The sequence below is a fragment of the Haliotis asinina genome, chromosome 1 (assembly GCF_037392515.1).
Source record: "Haliotis asinina isolate JCU_RB_2024 chromosome 1, JCU_Hal_asi_v2, whole genome shotgun sequence".
NCBI classification, from domain to species: domain Eukaryota; kingdom Metazoa; phylum Mollusca; class Gastropoda; order Lepetellida; family Haliotidae; genus Haliotis; species Haliotis asinina.
In genome coordinates, this window is record NC_090280.1 from 62,068,574 (window position 1) to 62,091,863 (window position 23,290).

At 40.5% G+C, this 23,290-nt stretch overlaps 1 protein-coding gene across 1 annotated transcript; it reads right to left on the reverse strand.

Moving 5' to 3' along the window:
• Nucleotides 1-362: 362 nt before the first annotated feature.
• On the reverse strand, nucleotides 363-16,651 carry LOC137295705 (solute carrier family 15 member 4-like). The gene is made up of 8 exons (XM_067827213.1): nucleotides 15,980-16,651; nucleotides 12,203-12,383; nucleotides 10,858-10,990; nucleotides 6,692-6,860; nucleotides 4,199-4,285; nucleotides 2,930-3,182; nucleotides 2,412-2,507; nucleotides 363-858 (listed from the first exon to the last, which is right to left on the reverse strand). Exons 1-8 carry the CDS (start codon nucleotides 16,571-16,573, stop codon nucleotides 434-436), a joined length of 1,938 nt encoding a protein of 645 aa, XP_067683314.1. The 5' UTR covers nucleotides 16,574-16,651; the 3' UTR covers nucleotides 363-433.
• Between the last annotated feature and the right edge of the window lie 6,639 nt (nucleotides 16,652-23,290).

The window sequence follows — 23,290 nt, forward strand, 5'->3', positions numbered from 1 at the left end:
GGTACCCATCTCACCTGTTGTGAATATAATACATTGTTAATATACTGAAGAACTTCAGCCTCTGAGTTGAAGCATTGCCACTTCTGACAAAATTGATGTCTGGAATTAACATAATGGGTATCAGGTCAGGGTAGGGTAATAGGGGTGGGCTAAACAGGTAGAAACTTTGGACCCATCCAGCCCTAGAAGAGGCCAAAATTTCTCAATCACTATGTGATATTCAACAGTCACGCAATGACACAAGAATCTGTATCTGAAAGTCATACTCATAAAATAAAGTTAGTCTATGAACCTAATATTTATCTTAATCAGATCATTCACACACTGAAACCTCCAGCTTTCCTGGCTTCTAATTCAGTTCAACAACATCTTTAACAGCAAACACTCCATTTACACACAATGAAGATCTTCACACATCAGTATCCACACAATGCTAAGATGACATGTCAGATGTCGTTCTCTGTATGGAATGGCGTCCATCTTTCTCATCGTTCATAGTTGCTTCTGCCTGAAAAGTCACTGGGGAATCTGCTTGTAACCTTTCTTGAGTCTCTACACCAAGTTTAAACACTTTGGATACAACAATAAACAAAATAAGTCCCACTAGCTCCACTCCAGCTAGTAGGTAGAAGTAGTAGTCGAGGTGACACGCTTGGGTGAACACTTCGTCTGACATTGTGCAAGGCAGACGGCAGTTGATGTCACCGTAATCGGAGGAGTGGAACCACGTTCCAGTGCTGTAGAAGCCGGAGATGATGGCGGTACCGAGGAAGCTGCCAATCCCGGAGAAGAGGTAGAAGAGACCCATGATGATGCCCTTCATTGACTTGGGGGCCACGGAGTAGGCAAACTGCAGACCTGTAACACATGATGGAATTGTCTACACATCAAATGAGATCTGAATCCAGATGACAACAAAGCTGCTTTTTGTCATCTCATGACCAGTAATCTTTTCCATAATACTAGCACATGAATCTGGACCTGTTTGTACAAAAATAATTACAGACTTCATGACCAAGTAGTTATGACAAAAATAGTTAGGGATATATGTAAATTCATTGACAATCTGATGAAATATCAATCATATAAATATCAATATCCCTAAATTATTTTGTCCAGAATATATCATCCATTACACAGGGACACACCTGACATGGAAAAACAGACTCCATGCCTAACTATAGCCATATGAAAGACTCAGTAGTCACAAAAGGAGAATGGAACGACAGATGTACCTGCCACGCTGGTGAACACCCCACTGGTGCCCATAATTTCATACAGAGGGACGTACCTGCCACGCTGGTGAACACCTCACTTGTGCCTATCAGAGCATACTGAGGGATGTACCTGCCACGCTGGTGAACACCTCACTGGTGCCTATCTAAGCATACTGAGGGACATACCTGCCATGCTGATGAACACCTCACTGGTGCCTATCAAAGCATAATGAGGGACATACCTGCCATGCTGATGAACACCTCACTGGTGCCTATCAAAGCATAATGAGGGACATACCTGCCACGCTGGTGAACACCTCACAGGTGCCTATAATTTCATACAGAGAGACGTACCTGCAACTCTGGAAAACCCCTCACTGGTGCCTATCAAAGCATACTGGGGGACGTACCTGCCATGCTGGTGAACACCTCACTGGTGCCTATAATTTCATACAGAGAGACGTACCTGCAACTCTGGAAAACCCCTCACTGGTGCCTATCAAAGCGTACTGGAGGACGTACCTGCCATGCTGGTGAACACCTCACTGGTGCCTATAATTTCATACAGAGAGACGTACCTGCAACTCTGGAAAACCCCTCACTGGTGCCTATCAAAGCATACTGGGGGACGTACCTGCCATGCTGGTGAACACCTCACTGGTGCCTATAATTTCATACAGAGAGACGTACCTGCAACTCTGGAAAACCCCTCACTGGTGCCTATCAAAGCATACTGGGGGACGTACCTGCCATGCTGGTGAACACCTCACTGGTGCCTATAATTTCATACAGAGAGACGTACCTGCAACTCTGGAAAACCCCTCACTGGTGCCTATCAAAGCATACTGGGGGACGTACCTGCCATGCTGGTGAACACCTCACTGGTGCCTATAATTTCATACAGAGAGACGTACCTGCAACTCTGGAAAACCCCTCACTGGTGCCTATCAAAGCATACTGGGGGACGTACCTGCCATGCTGGTGAACACCTCACTGGTGCCTATAATTTCATACAGAGAGACGTACCTGCAACTCTGGAAAACCCCTCACTGGTGCCTATCAAAGCGTACTGGGGGACGTACCTGTCACACTGGTGAACACCTCACTGGTGCCTATCAAAGCATAATGAAGGACTTACCTGCCACGCTGGTGAACACCTCACTGGTGCATATCAAAGCATACTGGGGGACGTACCTGCCACGCTGGTGAACACCTCACTGGTGCCTATCAAAGCATACTGAGGGATCTGCCAGAGGATGCTCATGTCTGCTGCTTGATACGTCGTGTTTCCTGTGAACAATATCAGAATTAAAAATACCAATATCCTCTGTTTTCCAAACAACATATCCTCCACATCGATGGCCTTGGAGGAATTGGTAATACTGCTATTACCAATGATACAGAAAGGAAAATTGCAAAACACTGGATCCGCTGGATCAAGCATAGTTGTCACTTTCTAGATCGAGAAAAAGGCGATCAAAGTGTGTTTTCTTACCATGCTTCGAAAACACGGTTTTTAAAATGACAGCTATGAGCTTTTTGACTGATTGCTGATGATACACATCATCTATTTCTCGCTTTCACTGAAAAAAGTTATATGGGTGACAGTTTGCCCCTTATGCAGCCAAGCACAATCTGCCTGCTCAGAGGTTTTGTGATAGACTCAAAGATCTCCATTTAATAAAAACGAAAAATCAATAACCCTGACTTACCGATTGTCTGAAATATGGAATTGTTTTCGCAGGGATGATCAGGATATGGCCAGAATGCCTTCAGTCGGTAGTTCTCCACTACTCCAGCCACTATCATTGCCGCCATTGCAAATGCCATTCCAACAATGATACGCTTGGTCATTCCAAAGGGGTGTCCGGCCCTGGCGAGACGAGGGTAGATGACTCGGTCAAACAATGGTAGCAGCAGAATAAGGAAGACAACATCAAACAAGGAGAACCAGGCGACCACCAGCTGAAAACATGAAGAATGAAGAAAGACATATTTCATTATTACTGTTGCTTAAAATCACATGCAGCTATTTTCCATTTACGTTTTTCTTGTTTTTTGTAAGCCAGAAAGTAATGGAGTCATAAAGAAACAGCAGACTGTACAAGAGGATGAGAAGGTCCTAAGTATCCCCCACCCCAGTGTTCTGTTCATATCTTGACAACTGTTCATTCATATATAGTGACCTGTGAAGGTTCGGGGTAGAATAGGCATTCAGCAACCCATGCTTGCCATGAAATATGACACTGCTTGTCGTAAGAGGCAACTATTGCAATTGGGTGGTCAGACTCGCTGACTTGGTTGGCACATGTCCTTGGTTCCCTATTGCGCAGATCTGTCCCATTGGGGACAACGTACACTAAGTCAAGTAACACATGACAAGGGTGACAAAGGACTTGTAACACAGTTTCTGTTTTTGAACTCCATCAACTCCATGTCCTAAAAATATGTACCAAATTTGGTTTCCCTACCTATAATGATCACTGAGAAAATCTGTCACCATTGAGATACCAGGCACGAAGTCAAGACACGCATAACAAGGGCCATAACTCAGTAACAAATTGTAACACAGTTTCTGTTTTCAAACCTACATCAAGGCATTTAAGTCCTGAAAACACTATCTGCCTATAAACTCGTCATCTCTGTTCTCAACATCTCAGACAGATGCACAGACGGAGCACAACCTATGCTCAGGTGTAATACAGGATAACCAACTTTTCAGGCAAGGTATAGAAGCCCTCTCAGCACAACCTCTATCTTCAGCAACTGAGCAACAGGATTAAGAGCCCATGTTGGTGACAAATGACACTGTATCCCAATTTCATAGACCGGTGCTCATGCTGTTGATCACTGGATATTCTGGACCAGATTTGAGTATTTACACACAACTAAAATATTGACAAACAAAACATACACAGAAATACAACAAGAGTCAGGATTGGATTAAGTCCTGAATTTGTCTACTGACTTTGTAGACTGACCTGTGTGTGTGGTGGTTTAGTATCAGACTCGTTCAGGTCAATCATAAGTTTCATATGTAGGCCCTGAACTAGGAACGTTGTCTGCATCTGAAAAAGTAACAAAATATATACAAAGGCTTATGTTTCTTCCTGGTGTAAAAAGAAACAAAAGATTGTGTGTGTCATATTTCACCCCAAACTACAGTCAAACCGCGTTAATCCGAACACTTCTGATTTTCATCAAAACCGTTCAGATAGTGAAACATACGGACTACTGAAGCAAACACCACTTCAGGAGAGTTACTTCCCTTTGACATACTGAGACAAGAACACACGAACGGATACATGTATCAAATGACTTTATTACAGTTTGTAGACATAACAACTTGAATATTAACATAACAATCAATAAATACAATGTCTGAATAGATTATTTATAGTATTACACATACCAATTATGAAAGAATCACACATGTTGAGCATTGTCTCCAAGTTTTTGTCATCTCCAACACACTCGAAATAGTTTATCATGGAGTCCATACAGGTTCTCATTTGGCGGACAGTAGGAGCTGATGTTTCTCTTTGTATCTACAAATTTCTCTCTTTTGTGCGGCAGTAATTTCACATCGTTTACGCTTAGGGGCGGGACTTGCCATTGTGACTGACAGGTGTCAAGTGCAGCTGACCTCATTTTGACTCGATCGGTATTTTATACAGCAAGGAAACATGTCAGGTATTACTCTAACTAAACAAAAGTGAAACCTATTAACTGATTAAAATCACAAAATAATGACATGCTCAACTCAGAGGTGTCACATCAGTTAACAATTACAATTGAAGTCAGCCGATGTAGACCAGCGCTAATCACAGACGTGCACGAGGTAAGACTATTATCCGAACCTTTTTGATGTACCGCCGGATTAATGAAGCAAAACCATGTGTAATTAGCCAATCTGTTACCGCTAATTAACGTTCGGATACGGAGACTGAAGCATCGGATTACTGAATCAACAGGTAATGAGTTTATATAGTAAACAAGATTGGTTACAGCCAGCTACTGTATCGCGGGAATCGGATTGTCGGGGTCCGGACTAACGCGGCCTGACTGTACATCACAGATATCAATAACCAATAGGACCGACCCTCTTCCAACCCACTCCTAATCATACCCTACTAGTCACTTTTTTCTTACCTGTCTGACTGACTATTCAATATCCTGTGCTACCCATCTCACCACTACTCATATTACCTGAAAGTACACCTGTATTACACATATCATCACTACACCTAAAGGTATTACCTGGAAGTACGACTGCATTTCCTCTCTCCTCTACTCTTTTAACATACAGATACACCTGTATTGCCCATCTCACCACTACTCCCGTTACCTGGAAGTACACCTGTATTACCTGTTTGCCCTCTACTCTTTAAACATAGAAGTACACCTGCATTACCCATCTCACCACTACTCCCATGTTACCTGGAAATACGCCAGTATTACCCATCTCAGCACTACTCTTTAAACATAGAAGTACACCTGCATTACCCATCTCACCACTACTCCCATGTTACCTGGAAATACGCCAGTATTACCCATCTCAGCACTACTCTTTAAACATAGAAGTACACCTGCATTACCCATCTCACCACTACTCCCGTTACCTGGAAATACGCCAGTATTACCCATCTCAGCACTACTCTTTAAACATAGAAGTACACCTGCATTACCCATCTCACCACTACTCCCATGTTACCTGGAAATATGCCAGTATTAGCCATCTCAGCACTACTCTTTAAACATAGAAGTACACCTGCATTACCCATCTCACCACTACTCCCATGTTACCTGGAAATACGCCAGTATTACCCATCTCAGCACTACTCTTTAAACATAGAAGTACACCTGCATTACCTATCTCACCACTACTCCCGTTACCTGGAAATACGCCAGTATTACCCATCTCAGCACTACTCTTTAAACATAGAAGTACACCTGCATTACCCATCTCACCACTACTCCTGTTACCTGGAAATACGCCAGTATTACCCATCTCAGCACTACTCTTTAAACATAGAAGTACACCTGCATTACCCATCTCACCACTACTCCCATGTTACCTGGAAATACGCCAGTATTACCCATCTCAGCACTACTCTTTAAACATAGAAGTACACCTGCATTACCCATCTCACCACTACTCCCATGTTACCTGGAAATACGCCAGTATTACCCATCTCACCACTACTATTACCTAAATAACCTACATAACTCATGCATGTGTTTCTCGAACATTTGACTGTCCTTTCCTCTGCACTCCTCCCTCGTAACAAATAGTAAACAGTGCCAATATTTTAATCATTTGCTAAAGACCATTTTTATTTTTATGACAAAAATTCAAAAAAAGTCTCACAGAGCTGGTATGACATTTTGATTACGATCAACGTTTCATTGAGTATGAAGACCTGTTTTACCTAGAGGTACGCCTGTGTTACCTAGAAGTACACCTGTATTACCTGAAAGTACACCATCCAGTAAGGGATGAGCACGGCAAACACACACAGGATCTTCTTCAGCTCCTTCACATCCTCCACCAGGGAGTCGTGGAATACTCCTCCATGACGATGCTTGGCATAGTCCAGGAAACTCAACCTCTCGTGGCTTGGTTCGGCCTCGTCAACCATCCTGAGGGTACAAATAGCAATAACAACAACAATAATAATAATAACATTGTCATCAGGCTCCCCATTGTTCTCGGTGCCCTTGGTTTGGCAGATTAGGAGAGTGCCCGGGTTCTCCACCGGGAGCACAGCCCTTCTGACAATCTGAGTAATGCAGAAGTCTGCAGTGTTGGGGTGCCTTTATATTCTCCAGAAAGTTCTTGGTAGGTTCGACTAGGCAGTGTTTCCTGGGAGAAGTCCCATTCGCTGTGTGGGCTGCGTGTAGAGGGGGTGAGGGCCCTGAGCTGATGATGAGCCTTACCAGCCTGACCGTGCCAGGATCACCCAAACCCTCTCTGCTGCATATCAATCTTTATCTGTAAAATAATAATAATAATAATAATTCATTTGTACAGCACCTGGTATCCATCTGTCTAGTTGTTCACTGGTGCATTGTCATCGTATACCAGTGTTCCAACTGAATGGGGCTTTTTAACGCCACAATCAACACTATTCAAACTATACAGAAATTGGTAAATAACTGAGATCAGAAAGTCTGTTTGATATTACAAGGAATGATTCAATCAACGGATATTGATCACAATTGGTATACATGGTTCATGTTAGTTGTAGGTATCTTATGCCATGTCATGTGAATTTCACTGGTCCAAAACAATGAGTAGCTTGTGGCTTCGTGGAAAAGTGACAGGAATTTCTTCTGCTATCTAGGAATCCTTTAAACAATAGAAATAGTATTTGTCTGCTTATATGGTGCTCAAATCCAAGCACATTACCTCCTCACAGCACTACGTACATTACTAACCCTGTCATTGGATACCATCATACTATCTGATTCTTTTTCTACTACCTGGGAATCATACAGCCAAGCTGTCTGTTAGGCACTTTGAATGAATCACTCACATTGCCGGCACTTCCTCATGGATGCCCATTTTGCAACTGGTGAAAAGAGTCAATGTAGATTTAAATATCTTGTCCAAGGATACTACACAAATGTGCCTACATTTGGACCCAAACCCATATGCCAGGTTCTCTCCTCCCATACAAGAGAGTCATCTTAAATCTTATCCCCATCCTCTGTGTCTCCTTGTCTTCAGTTTGAGATAATGTACACATAATTTCAGATTGTGAGAACCATATTTATATCGCAACTAATTCAATACGATCACAGCAATCCTGAGTGTCTTGTTTGACCTGGAAAATGAAGAGACTTTCTATTATTGTGGTATTGCTATTTTCTTAAAGAACGAATAAACTCAATTTTTTGGTACTCTTGTTACCACTGCATATGAAAGACTTCTGGTTAGTCATAAACGTAACATCAACACTTGTTAATTAATACCAAGAGCTTCAAAGTTGCTAAAAAGCCGGCTGCTTCTCTCTCACCCCCAAACGAAACCAAAGACAGGTTACGTAACTCTGTCGCCATAGCCCTGCAGTGATGTCATAGAAGGAACGATTTTCAGTTAGTTGTATAGAAGATGTGTAGGAAGCTCATCATTTTGCCGATTTCTCCACGTCACCAAAGACATGCTGAATTGTTGTGTTGCCGTCAAATTGCTCCTTGGGATCGGGTGATGGCGTCACTATGCAGTGACCTCGTAGTTTGTGCTTAAATTGGTTGTTTCTGTGTGCAAAGCGAGCATTGTGGAAGCCTGTGGTATGTACCAATCGGATGGTTCGCCCCTTACCTCACTTCCAGGATAGAAAATGGAGTTCAAGTTTCATCGAGTTTATAAAATCAAGACTGCTTACTACACATTGCTCACCAAAAGGATTTTGCATGAACATGCTTTCTTCCTCGGAAGCGAGGTTGTGGTCGAAGTGACAATATTATTGTGAGTAATATTATAGCGATCCTCGCCTCGATTCCAAGAGTGAAATTGTTATGTTATAAGCAATGTCATGTAAAATCCTAATGTCCATCAATAAAATACATATTTTACTACCAGTGAAAAGTAATTTTGATTTTGTAAGTTGGTGAAAACAAACTTAAAGAGCATTCATCCTAAGACAGGGCGTTGCCATTTTTGAAAATCATGAAGTCACAGGCTAAAGTCCGGGAGAATTATTGAGGTTATGGTTTGTTTTCGTCAAGTTGGAAAATCAAAACTATTTCTACTAGTAGTTAAATATGTATTTGAATCATGACTAAAAGGAGTTTGGATAACACAACCTGTAACATAACATAAGCGAGATCTAGGTCGAAGGGAAAATATTGCACGATAAATATCATCACTTGCTAAATTTATTTGGTTTGTAAACGTTCACTCACCAGTATGTTGACACTTGTCAATATACGTCTTTATATTTGGTCTCATAATCCTATTTACTTTAGAATCATACTTGTATGCATTTTGAAACTAAATATAAGGAAGTGATCTGCGAATGGATAACAGGAATGTAATATCTAGACATTGTATAGGTTGCCTATATGAATCATAATTCACACTCATGTCCTAGTGTACGTCCCCTGTATCATTACACTTCTGCAATGTCAGGCTATTACCTTGTTCGAGGAATGTATCCATCAATATCCACAAAAACGAGAGATATATAATTCATCTGCAGATTCTCCAAGATCACCAAGGTCACTCAAGATAGCACACCTGGCAAGTAATTGCATAATGTGCGTCATTCTTTTAAAAAAGTAATTTAGTTAGCCAATAATGAGCCAATCAATGTATTGGCTGTTAATCCTTTGAGAGAAGGGTGTTGTTTTTACATAGACACAGACACGACAGAGTGTATTCAGTATAGATTATTAAATCACTACATGCACATACATAAACACTACCTTTTGACAAATCCCCATTTAAATCTGCATAAAATTAATAAATCAGTCAGCATGTTATCGGTTAATGCTTTGATCGGTCCAGACACAAGAAATGGCAAATGGGGACCTCTGTCGGGTAATCTAAGTGGCGTTACCACTAATTATACCTGTTATAAATTCATTACCTGAGCATCAAGTGAATGATGACAAATAACATGCAGGTTTACACCACCTAACACAGATTACAACCTAGCGACACCAAGTGATTTTGACAGAATCGTCTATGAAAACAAGGGTTGTAACTCAGAAACTAGGCACAGCAGGAGAAAATACTAAATGATAGTAGATTATGAGAACATATAGCTTTCATTTTTCACAACAGCTGTAAGCGAAATAGCTTGCCCCCTGAAATGTAGATGAATTCTGCATAGACCCTCAAAGCTATACCTACTATCAAGTCATGGAGACGCGCCACTCTGATTGGTTGAAATTTTGTTTTCGGCTGAGAATTGTGAAATGTTGTCAAAAAGGTTGATTTAAGGTTATCAAAGATTGAAATGAGCAGTTTTAATGACGGGGTTTTATTTATAACGATGTCAATGAGTGATTAATGCATTTGCACCCCCAAAAGTATATTTGATCTTTAATAGAGCTCAAGCAAATGACACTGTGAAACTTTCATTAATAAAAGCAATGAATCTAAATAGTCTTATTTTTATAAATTATCTAGGAAATTCATTCACATTAGTAATATCATCATGTTTTTAACCAAAACATGTGAAACTTCTATTCATTTGGATACAAGGTAACAATAACGTAACAAAATATTGTTTTGCTGCCTAAAAACGTACCATACAGTTTGCTGTCATGTGCAGGCTGAATTTGCATAATACGTCACTTCCTGCAATATTCAAATGACATTCTAGTTGTCGCAGGATTACTCTTGACAAGGCAAATTTTGATTCATGCTAGACGTAATAGAAGTAGGGCTCATACTAGTTTAAAATATTCCAGAACTTACTTCCAGAACTTACTGAAATGATGAATTTCTACGTTCAGACATGGCATTCCAATAAAATAAATGACTTTTTCATGAGTGATGAATCTATATTATGCAATCTGCATGTGTAAACAGACAATGCAGGGCATGGTGTTTCTACTTCACTTATGTTTTCACGTGCTGCAATAATAGACAGCCCATGATATCAGAGAGTCCCAGTACACTTACTTTCCTCCTGTTATTGACTTTGTGCGGTACTCCCGCCGTCTTCGACGTCGCATTCGAAAAGCTTCACGGATGATTCGGAAAATATTTGTCAGAATACTTCCTGCAGCTGGTCGTCGGATGTAACAACAGCCACCTGAACAACAAAACAGCCTTTACAACAACAACCTCGATTACAACCTGGTCATCATGTATAACGACAGCCACGTGAACAACAAAACAGCCTTTACTACAGCACCCTCAATTACCACCTGGTCAGCGTATGTAACAACAGCCACCTGACACCTGAACAACAATGCATTTGTTATTTCAACATTCTCCAGTACTGCCTGGTTGTCACATGTAACAACAGCCACCTGAACAACAAAACAGCCTTTAAAACAACACCCTCAATTACCGCCTGGTCATCATATGTAACAACAGCCAACTGAACAACAAAACAGCCTTTACAACAACACCCTCAATTACCGCCTGGTCGTCGCATGTAACAACAGCCAACTGAACAACAAAACAGCCCTTATAACACCCACAGTTACCCCCTGGTCATTGTATGTAACAACAGCCAACTGAACAACAAAACAGCTGTCGGTTCCAAATGTATTCCCTTGCTTCAAATACTGAATAACACCCGGAAATTGGCCAACACATGTTGTTTAGCGACATTTTCAACTAAAAAGTTAACCAAAGGGTTTTACTCCCCGCACTCATTTACATTGTGTACGGGTATACATTTAGAACAGACAGCATCCCATGCTTCAAATACCGAATAACCTCCAGAAATTGGCGGGAATGTTTATTCAGAACGGAACACATGATGTTTATTCCCTAATTACTTGTCCCATTTCTAGTCCAGCAGTTCTGTGCACACTATCACACTAGATCCTCAGCCTGTTTGCGAAAACTGAACACTGACAGCCAGGTGAATATCATCCATGTCTTTATTTTTAAAGTCATCGCTTTTATATTTTGTACTGTCGACTAGGGCTGGTTAATCATTAATTATCAATATGAATACTGTGCCATTGTACACACTGTACATAAACTATCATGATGAAAATAAAATTTCAGTCCACTAAGACAAAATACAGCGATAGGTCTTTATTGATGGATTTCTTCTAAATCATTTTTAGCAATCCAAACCTAAATATGTCATCATTAAGAGGGGTGTGAAATATTTTTATTTCTTTCATCTAAGTTACTTCTCTGGCATGTATCAATAACTGACTGATATTCAGTAATCAATTACTGATCTCTATGATTGATTAATGGATAGACAATCTGTCTATTGCCATTTTATTTGTACTGGTTTCACGCACTGATTTTGTGAGTATACTGTAAGAATACCTACCCAAAATAAAGATGATGGCGCCAACAGACAGACAGACACAGGCGGAGAGGTAGCCATAGAAGAAACTCTTCATCTGCTCCACCCATGTGATGGCCAGCAGACCAATGAAGGCGCCAAGGTTCACACACCAGTAGAACCAGTTGAAGAAACCCAGAGTTGTCTGCTGCCCTTCCTGGTTCACCTGCAGCAAACAAACACTTTCATTTAACACTTATGATACAAAATGTGTTAAAACATGGCATGTATTGATAAGGTGAGTGAGTATGGTTTTATGCAGCTTTCAGCAATATTCCAGCGATGTCATGCCAGGGGACACCAGCAATGGGTTTCACGCATTTTACCCATGTGGGGAATCAAACCCGTGCATTTGGTGTGACAAGCAAACATGTCAACCACAAGGCTACCCATCCGACCCTGATATAACATGAAAGGCACAAAGCAACCCTGATTCTAAACTGTCTTGGTAATTAGATCTGTCAAGGTACACTTGCTACTGAGGTCTTCAATTGCCCAAGCATACTTCTAGTTCCAAAAGGTTTAAAAAGATGGTATGCATTGTTGAAGGATAAAAGTCAAAACAAACAAGAACTAGTTTGTTCATGGTGATGTATTTGAAACTGGTATGAAACTGTCATGGACACAGATACATTTATCTCTCTTAACAGTAACGTTTTACATACACAGCTTTTCACGTTAAGTAACTTTTCGCAAGAATTCAGATCAGACCATCTTTGTATATTTCACTACTTTTTATTATCAAAAAAAGAGTAAAATCACATTTACAGGAAGAGGGAAGACATGAGGTGTAGCATTCATTCCATGTGTTAGGATAAGTTTACTTTCAAAAAATAAGTAACAGTAGGCTTGACTCAGAAAGGGAAAATCTTGAAAAAGGTATGGAAATAACTCTGGAATAATACTTTTGTAAGAATCCACTAAGCGGATTCATAAAGTTTGCACACTGGTTTTTAGTTTCATACCTCAATGCAACAAAAGAAATACACAGTCCATCCTTAAATAAATGAAAGCCATTATACTATTTTTTTCAACAAGGATTGCTAATGTCCATATGTAAAGCAGAGGTGAGAAAACTATTTAGAGTAGGAGAAATAATTAATTCAACTAGTTCAATATCATGATAAATCTACATGTTTTACTGTACATGTCTTCCAAGCTGCACTAAAATTTAATACAAAATTACTTCCCTTTTCAGTGAAAACAATGAAAACATCCTGTAAATATTGCTGATACTTGACAGGTTTCTGATTCCTATGAAACTCAAGACGAGGAAGTGAGCAGGTTTGTGCAGCATTCAGCCTTGGCATGGCTTGTAAGTGACGTATGGGCATGTCTTCCACCATTTTTGTGAAATAGAGAAACTCTAATACACTAGGGAACATAACTCAACAAATAATTTCAGATTTGATCCTGTGCAATCCCCTCAAAAGTGTCTTTGTGTGTTACAAAAAGGTGCAATTGAAAATATAAGAGCATTATTTCAATTTGCAATCAATCAAGATTTAAGAGTGTGCTGTCCACACAAGTCACACTAAGCTGACACGTCAAGGATGTCACCTATAGGTTGACTCCACATCCTGCTACAAATGGAAATGTGGTTCAGGGACTCAAACTATTGCTATACACTGCTTTTAAAGGGGCACTGATGCGGAGCAATTTCCATGGACTGGTTGAAACTTTTGTGAGTACCCGGATGATATCCCAGAATTTGTGACTGGTTTGTGACCTCTGCTACCAGCAGTCCATATGCGCAATATTGAGAGTTTAATTATACACAGATCAACTAAGGTGAAGTCATTTTTACTTCATTACAAATGTATTATGAAAACAAATGAAACACTTTGAAGGTTAATCATCTGCCAGTGGCAGAAATGGTAAAAAAACTATTAGGATGGAAAAATAATGAAGCCAATGTATGTCTTTATATTTTGTCTCATAACCCTAATTGGTTTATTGTCATATTTGTATGATTTTGAAAATTTATACAAGAACACACGGTCTGCTTATACTTACAGTAAATTTCTAACATGGCTGTAACATTTAAACATTGTATAGACTGCCAGTGTAGATCCTATTTAACACACATATGCGATCTACTGTGTGTTTTCTGTCATAAAAGATTCTGCTGAATGCTACAACAAAAAATTTTTTAAAAAATGCAAATAATGAATTTAAACAGATTAATTTTATAGCAACAATGTCAGCCTACTACCTTGTTCAGGAATGTATCCATCAATATCCACATTAAAGAACGATATTCCATTCATCTGAAGCTGGTAAATAATCCTGCACCCTGTCGTGTTTCTTACAACAGTCTAATTTGCGAAAAAGTAACACATCATTTCACATCTTACACATTGGTGAAAACCTGATACACCCCTCATTGGTCACCCAAGATAGCATACCTGGCACCTAATTGTATGATGTCTGCCATTCTAAGTAATTTAGTTAACCAATAATGAGCAATCATTCAATCAATGCAATGGTGGTTAATTCTTTGAAGGGAGGATGTTGTTTTTACACTTGCACTTTACGACAGGGTGTAGTCAGTATAGATTAGTACATCTACACACACTGCGATTTGACAAATCTGCTGCAGAAGATAAAAGCAATTAATCAATCAGTTTGTTATCGGTTAATCCTTTGATCAATGTTTGTTTTTGTAACTCAACTGATAAACCCTCTTGCATCACTTACATGCACATATTACATAACATACAATTCATTTGCCACTACAGACCTTAATTTGTATCGTTGAGTATTTACTCCAGACAGGAGAAATGCCAAATGAGAACCTTTGTTGAGAAACCTGAGTGGTGTTACCACTAATCATACCTGTTATAAATTAATTAACTGACCACCAAGAGAATGATGATAAATAACACGTGTAGGTTTACACCATTAAACGCGAGTTACAGCAAGGAAGATGTAATCTCAGTGTCGCATGCAGGGTGAAAACATTTATGGACCGAAACTGTTTTGAGCATACCAACGGAACTTCGTTGCTACATAAGAAATACATACAAGCATTTGCTGTGTACTTGGGTAAATAGGTGTAATCAGGTTTTTTTAAGTGAGAAAATTTTCAGATTTCTCTACCAATGGCAAAGTCATTGTTTTTAGTTTACGAATTCAAATAAACCAACTGTGTGTTTTTATTATCATAGATAATAAACCAGGGTAGCTACCATAGCTACCCAAATTTACGTATGATATTTACTATGACAGCCGGGCCAACACTCAAAAATATAAATATAAAGCTTTGCAATCTTTTGGACTGAAACATATGGCTTGCTACATGCCTGTAGACATACTACTTTTACATAACATGATTAAATATCGAGGTAAAAAACACACAGAAATAGGATCAAATTGGATCAGTCACTATACCACCCAAGTGACAGAAAAAAAACTACACTGCTGGGATATTTTGTTACGATCAGACAAGGAATACCATGGATACTTTTAAATAATGGCATGTGATGGGCATCCAGCCTCCTGACTGTTTAGGTGAAGAAATTCTGCTAATGTGGACCGGAGCCCAGTCCCTTTGTCCATTATGGTCGAGGAAGCGGGCGCTGACCAATTTGCAGCTTGGTTTCGTAATTAGACGATTGGCGAGAACACTTATAGCAATAGCCTAGTCATTAAAGCATTCGTGCATCATGCTGAAGACCCATTTTTAACTCCCCAAATGGCTAAAATGGGTAAACACCGTTTCTAGTGTTCCAGTGAACTATGTTGCAGTAATGTTCTCACCTGGTCTGCTCCAAACGGAGCAATATTTGCCTTAAATGAACCATTTCCCACAGCAATGATCGTCAACACAATGTAAATGAGCCAGGCACACTTTTCATCAAAGGGATTCTTGTCATCTGAGTCTGAATCACCGAGATCAAATTCACGTGTGTGATTAACAATGTAAGTGCCGTTCTGCCTATGGAGTCGGCAGACGTCTGGTAAAAGTATTGAATTGCGGTCGTCCTTTGGAGACAATAGGGGCATAAAGACATAGCCAACGATGTATATCACCAACGCTACGATTATTGCCTTGAATCGCCCGAACACTGAATCCGCCAGCCATCCGCCGAATAACGAGGTCACAAATGACAGCCCCAGAAAATAAAACGAAGCGTTCATCGCATGATAAGACTCCCATGTGAACGGTCGCTTGTTTAGAAATAACACTAAATTTCCAGCAAGGGCATAGAATGCTAGTCTTTCAAAAACGACTGACAATAGTATCGCCCCACAAGCAGTTCGAACAGAGCACAAACTGTTTTGAGTCCGGGTTGGGCTCAATGCAAGTTCTTCATTTCTACGGGGAAGCAGGGCACGGCGTTCGTCCGACATGGCGGTGAATATGAGATTTTTGTGATGATCCTGTCAAAGTTGTTCTTATCACTGATTAGAAAGTATCCTCATGCTTTAACAAACTTTCTCAGCAGGCGACGAACTTTGTTGTTGTACATCGCCATCTTTCCTCACAATGTCATGTGATCAAAAGTCATGTGATCTACAACCATCTCACCGTCTGAACCAATGAAATGTATGATGACGTCAAGAAGACATCGACTGCGATATTGGATTTGCTAACGGATATTCCCCACTCTCCTTGTCCCCGGAAAACTTTCTCACAGTTAGAGACTAAAATCATGCATTAAATATTGTGTACCTATTTCAGTATATAACATGGGTTATTGTTTGGTATCAGTTAAATTGAACAAGCTTCAAAATTTTATTCCCCAGCAGATATGGTCAAAATGCCCCTGACTGTTGTAAACTGCCCAAGGTTCGATCAAATTGGTCAAAATGCCCCAATTTATTTAAATGATGAAATGTATGCCATAAATGCATAGTTTTTGTCAACTTTGATGCTATTGTTTACAATTTTAGTTTAAGCTCAAGTCTCTACTATTATTCAGGAGGTAAAGTAGCCATGTTAGTTAGTAAAGAGGTTAAAACCTCTTTGGTCACAAAATGAATAAGGCATCCGACCTCGGATCAGAGCGTATGTGGTTCGAATCCGAGCAAGGGACTCTGAAATTGTATGGCCATTACATTTGGCGCCCCCGCGTTACTGAATCGAGGTTGGCAATGATTTGCGTCTGTAATATGCAGTCTATGCTTTGGCAATATTCAAGCAGTGTCACGGAGGGGCACATCAAACATGAGCTTCACACAACGTACTCATGTGGGGAATCGAATCCAGGTTTGAGCGTGACGAGCGAATGCTTTAACAACTAGGCTACCCCACCGCCCCGCCGAAGGTGACAGGCTGATACTGACAGGTGCACGGGATACACAAGACCATGCTGGTGCAACAGCTTCCCCGAGACGCTGCGCCACGTCCGTTACACGACTGATGAGAATTTCCTTTCACAATTTATATTTCCGGACAGAAAGTCAACAATTCTAACAGAACTGTGCATATGAAGGAAGTCCGTTAGGCTTTTGTAAAGGAACACTGTTATTGTTTGCACTTCCTCTAGGGTTTTTAAAATTATTATTTTCATAGAGAATTCTCTTGTGGATTTTGTTTTAACAGAACCACTGGACCGACATCGGAAATAAAACAAACCCAAAACACGATTACTTGACGTTGATAATGCCCCAAGAAACAGACTATTGTAAACAGATATAGTATTCCCAGAAATTATTGAGAATCATGTTGCGTCATGTAACTCATTACGTTTATTAACTTCTGGCGTTTTACTTACATAAACATGTTAAAACATCATCCTTTTACAGTCTCAGTCTTGTTTTAGTACTTTGTTAGAACTCCTCGCTCAGCAATGCATGCCTGAATACGCCTAGGCACACTACCCATCAAAGTTTGTAGGTAATCGTGTGACAGGGTATCCCAATATTGGACCACCTCGGCCTTCATATCTTCAATATTTCTCAGTCCCTTTTGGTTTATTCTGTCCTTCATGACTCCCCACACATTCTCAATTGGGTTTAGGTCTGGGCTGTAACTGGGCCAGTCTAAAACTTGAACATTTTCGCCCGACAACCACTGTTTTGTGTAGCGCGCAGTGTGTTTTGGGTCATTATCATGCTGGAAAATCCAATCATCTTCATACAATGTTTGTGCTGTCGGAAGAAGGTGGCCATTTAGAATGTCAACGTATCTTTCTTTTGTCAAGTTTCCCGTGAAAACACACAATGGCGTCACTCCGCGAGCCGATATGCCACCCCACATGTGGAACTTCGGGCTATGTTTTGGTCGCTGGTAGGTAGGTTTGACAGTATCTTTGGTCCAAATTTTCACACAATTAGGGAAAAGCCAAACAGAACTTTCATCCGAAAAGAAAACCTTATCCCAATCTTGATTTTCATGAGCCCGACACCAGTTTATACGTTTTTCCTTTTGTGCATCTTTCATCAACGGCGAGGGAATTCCACGTTTTTTCACCCAATTAAGCCTCTGTAATTCCTGCCTGTTTCATTGCATACCTGAGGACTTCCTCTGCTAATCATTTCATTTCTGATGTTCTCAACACTTTTCAATTTGCCCCTACTCACAATCTGCCCAAGTCTTCGGCGATCCACAACACTGAATTTCCTAGGCCGACCTGCCCCTGCTTTGTGCTCTATCCCGGTTCCTGTTTGAATATTCTTCAAAGTTCTGTATACTGTAGACAGAGGAATACCATGTCTACAAGCTAACACTTTAGCATCAGCCTCACCCCTTTCAAAATCATCTAGAATGAGCTTTCTTTTCTCTCTTGCTGTAAATTGTGCCATGTCAACACAGGAAGCCGTCTGCTCAGACAAGGGAGATAACTCTTGACGTAATGAGCTGCCTTCTAAGCCTTCAAGAGTTGTCTCCCTTATTTAGTATGCTTAGTGCATAGTGAAAGCCCTTTTTCCAATCTTAGCATCATTAGAAAAAAAACAAAGATTTTCTCAATAATTTCTGGGAACACTGTAATTTGTATCTTTCTGAAATGTGGGTTGTACGTGTCTGGACACCAAACAATTAAAGCATATTTGTTTTGCTTTTCCACTTGTGATACATGTGAAGATCCGGGTTAGATAATAAGTCTCCGGGTACTTGTGTGTGTAAGAGAATGCGAAATGAACATAGTCTGGCTAGGCGTCTTCGTCGCTGACCAGTGAAGATCAGGGTTAGAATGGGTCTTCAGCAACACATGCCTGTTGTAGGAAGCGACTAACGGTATCGGATGGTTATCACTTGTTCGTGATGCTGATCACTGGATTGTTTGGTCAAGACCCGATTACTTACAGGCTGTCGTCATGCAGCTGGAATATAGTGCTGAGTGTGACGTTAAACAACTTACAGGCTGTCGTCATGCAGCTGGAATATAGTGCTGAGTGTGGCGTTAAACAACTTACAGGCTGTCGTCATGCAGCTGGAATATAGTGCTGAGTGTGGAGTTAAACAACTTAAGTCTAGACTATATATATACCCTCTAGCTCCTAAAAGGCAGCTTGGGTTATCCGGAATCCGTAATAATGATCAGGCTGTGCGCCTTGAGCAAGACATCTAGCCCGGAAAAGGAGCGTTATAAATATTTTCATTCTTATAGTATTACATTACACTGTTATGTATGCTGAGTAAAGCTTCAGCTACCATACTGGTTACAATGTTCGCTCCTCACAATGAAGACCCGAGCTCGATCCCAACGTGGGCGCCATGTGTGAAGTTCTGGTGTAATCACCAGTGATATTACTGGAATATTGCTAAAACCAAATTCAATTCAAGAATGGTGATTCGAATCTTATTCGGCAAACCGCCAATAAAATATTTGGTCTAAGGGAGTGAACTCTTGAGAGAATGTGGATCATCTATGTAGCGATCACCAAGTTACAAACTCACCTGAAAGCAACATTACACCTACATACAGCTATTACTGTGACTTGCAGATAATAATGACCAGACAATGCAGTGATCAAAAGCATGATTTTCGATCTACGTACGCACATCCTATTGCTATATTAGTGAGTTTAGGTTTACGCCGCACTCAATACACTGTGTATCAACCAACATGAAATCTGACCCACAATCACTGGTTTTCGGCATAACGTACGGACTACGAGATGTAGCTCCCTAGACAATAGTCACAATCAAATCATCTTGAAGTCTCCAGCCCTGATGTCAGGCTGGGTTTCTGACTTATTTCATACCCTGCCTTTATAAATATTCGTGGTTTTGTTTTTCTGTGAAACAACCCCCAAAGCATCATATGTATACTTTCTTTTTGTCTTCTATACTTTCATAGTCTGTCGCACAGACCCTGAAGTATGTATATCCAAGAAAGCCCACGCAAGTCTAGAAAATGTGGAAAGTCTAGATTTCCTTAGCTTTAGTCTGAAAATGAAGAAAGTCTCAGGGCCCCATTTCGTTATATTATTTTTTTTCACTATGAACTTTTTTCAGTAAAATATTTTCATTTCAGAGACTAGCTGTTAGTCTAGTACTTTCACTACGACGCATTCAAGTGGGATACAATGTCACGTTACATCAGGACATATCCGGCATCAGATGCAGTCACATCCGGCAAGCACGCGTGCAGGTGTGCAGGTGTGCAGGTGTGCGTGCATGTTTTCTAAATGTGTTAATACGGTTATCTTTATAAAACATACGAAGAAGATGAGACGGCACATTTTTATTTGATGGTGGACAGATGTTTTAGTAATCAATATGCTTGGGTAAGTTAAAATAAAAATAGATCAGTGAAACTGACTTCTGTGGAATATTTAGCATAAGAACGCATGAAGAACCGGGCTAGAATTGATCAAGCAACTCATGATTGTTGTAAGAGGCGACTGGATGGCAAAGTTGACTGACCTGTAATCATAGTCCAGTTTAGTTTAGTTTACACCGCACTCAGAAATATTCCAGCTATTCTGTAAATAATCGAGTCTGGATCAGGCAATCCAATGATCAACAGCATGAACATCGATCTATGCAGTCGGATGTAGTTATACGGAGTAGATGCTAGTTTAGCTTCACATGTAGAGTATGGTACATTAAGGTAAGCAAATGAACTAACTTAAAATGTCGCATCGACAGTATTTCGGTCAAAAGGGACATCTCCCACAAATGGGTTAAACGGTAAATATAACAGGTGTACATGAAAACAGTCAATAAGTTGAATCAAAGATTGGTTGGTTGGTTTCTTGTTAAACGCTTCACTGAGCAATATTCCTGCTATATGGCGGTGGTTAATGAATAGTCGTGTCTGGACCAGACAATCAGGTGATCCACAGCATTAGCATTGATCTACGCAATCATTATTGGGATACGATGACGTGACCATAAATCATTTTAGTGACCTCACATGGCAAGCATGGATTGCTGAACACCAGTTCAAAGAAAACATTTAAAGTTTATTAATATTTAAAATAATTAGCAGGTAATTAAAAAATACGTGTTCTAGCAAATGTTAAAAAAATATCCAAAGACTATGCATGCAAAGTCGCTGATCAGTTAATAAGTCAACATCTATTCACCCTTTATTCACTCTGGTATTCCCATACATTATGTCTTGAATAATACTAACAGCGGCCTTAAACCATACTCGCTCACTATTATTTTGTTTGAATCTTGTAGTTGAATGCGTTTACCCTGTACACGCAGATACGTCGGACAAACGGTAGTGTACACAATTTCGGGTCTATAGTCCTATTTGTCTGTGAGACGCTTTTAATGATGGTCGGTGGACGGGTGGTGCGGTAGCCTTGTGGTAAAAGCGTTCGTTCTACACATGGAAGACGGGTCCGATTCCACACGTGGGTACAATGTGTAAAGCTTATATCTGGGGTCCCCCACCGCGATGCTGCTGGAATCTAGCAAAAAACGGCGTAAAACTCAACTCACCCACTCATTCTTCTCGGTCGAATCCCTAAAACTAGAACGTGTGGCAAGACTAGTTTGGGCTGTGGGTTCATTTGTATTGTGTTTTATTTTAATTTTAAAACGTGTGTGTGTGTGTGTGTGTGTGTGTGTGTGTGTGTGTGTGTGTGTGTGTGTGTGTGTGTGTGTGTGTGTGTGTGTGAAAAATGTTCATTTCAGAAACAAGCTGTTAGCCTAGAGAGTAAGCGGATAGAGTGTGGTCGGCACCGTGAGATCATCAATTCATTTTCCTTCCACAGCATTCTTGTTGAAAGGGATAACAGCTGGTATCGGGTGACAGCTTCACGGATGAGCGCCTCCACAAGTTGGACGGGTAACCAGATAGAGAACGCTACCCCTCAGGTTCGACAGTAACGGGTACTTATGTCAGTCATGTATAATCGTGCATATATCCTACAACAGGGTTTGCTTTCGTTTGGTTGCTGTTTTACACCGCACTCACCAATATTTCAGCTATATGGCTGCGGTCTGTGAAAGCTCAAGTCTGAACCAGACATTCCAGTGGTCAACAGCATGAGCACAGATTTATGCATCTGTTGTTTGATAACATATGTCAACAAAGTCTTCATGGGTCTTACACAAGTATAGGATACGGTGCCATACATACACCCAAGTCGTTGAGCCTGACCATTAGGGGTAAAACGGTATACCGCGCTGTTACTAGTACCGAAACGGAAGTCGAAGGACTTGTAGCGCAATCCGTACCGTACCGAGTGGTAACATCGTACCATTTCACCATTATTGACCACACGATCCATTTGGTCGCTTCTTGAGGGGTTGAAAGAGGGGTAGCCTTGTGGTTAAAACTTTCGCACGTCACATCGAACACCCCGGGTTGATTCACCAAAGGGGTGCAATGTGTGAAGCGTATTTCTGGTCCCCCCCCGTCGTGATATATTGATGGAATAGTGTCAAAGGCGGCGTAAAACTTAACTCACTCACGTAGGTCGCGTCTTGGATGTGCTGATGAAGATAATTTCTAACCCCGATCTGCATGAGTGATTCGGAAAGATTAAATGTAGCGACGTTAAACAACAAAGAGTAGCTGTTATAAAACAAATTCACCCACTCCCTCATAATATGAGGGTAGACACCTGCAACTTGTATGTTTCGTGTCTCCAGTTAAAAACTGTACAGACAGCGAACACAATTACCTTTTATCTTTAGTGTGACACCACCCTATA

What these genes read in the sequence shown, in the direction of transcription:
- LOC137295705 (XM_067827213.1), bottom strand. Translation starts at nt 16,573, where the DNA reads ATGTCGGACGAACGCCGTGCCCTGCTTCCCCGTAGAAATGAAGAACTT. An exon ending in AAGTCAATAACAGGAGGAAA is followed by an intron (nt 6,861 to 10,857) that starts GTAAGTGTACTG and finishes TTGTACCCTCAG; the next exon opens with GATGGTTGACGAGGCCGAAC. An exon ending in TTCCATATTTCAGACAATCG is followed by an intron (nt 2,508 to 2,929) that starts GTAAGTCAGGGT and finishes TATTGTTCACAG; the next exon opens with GAAACACGACGTATCAAGCA.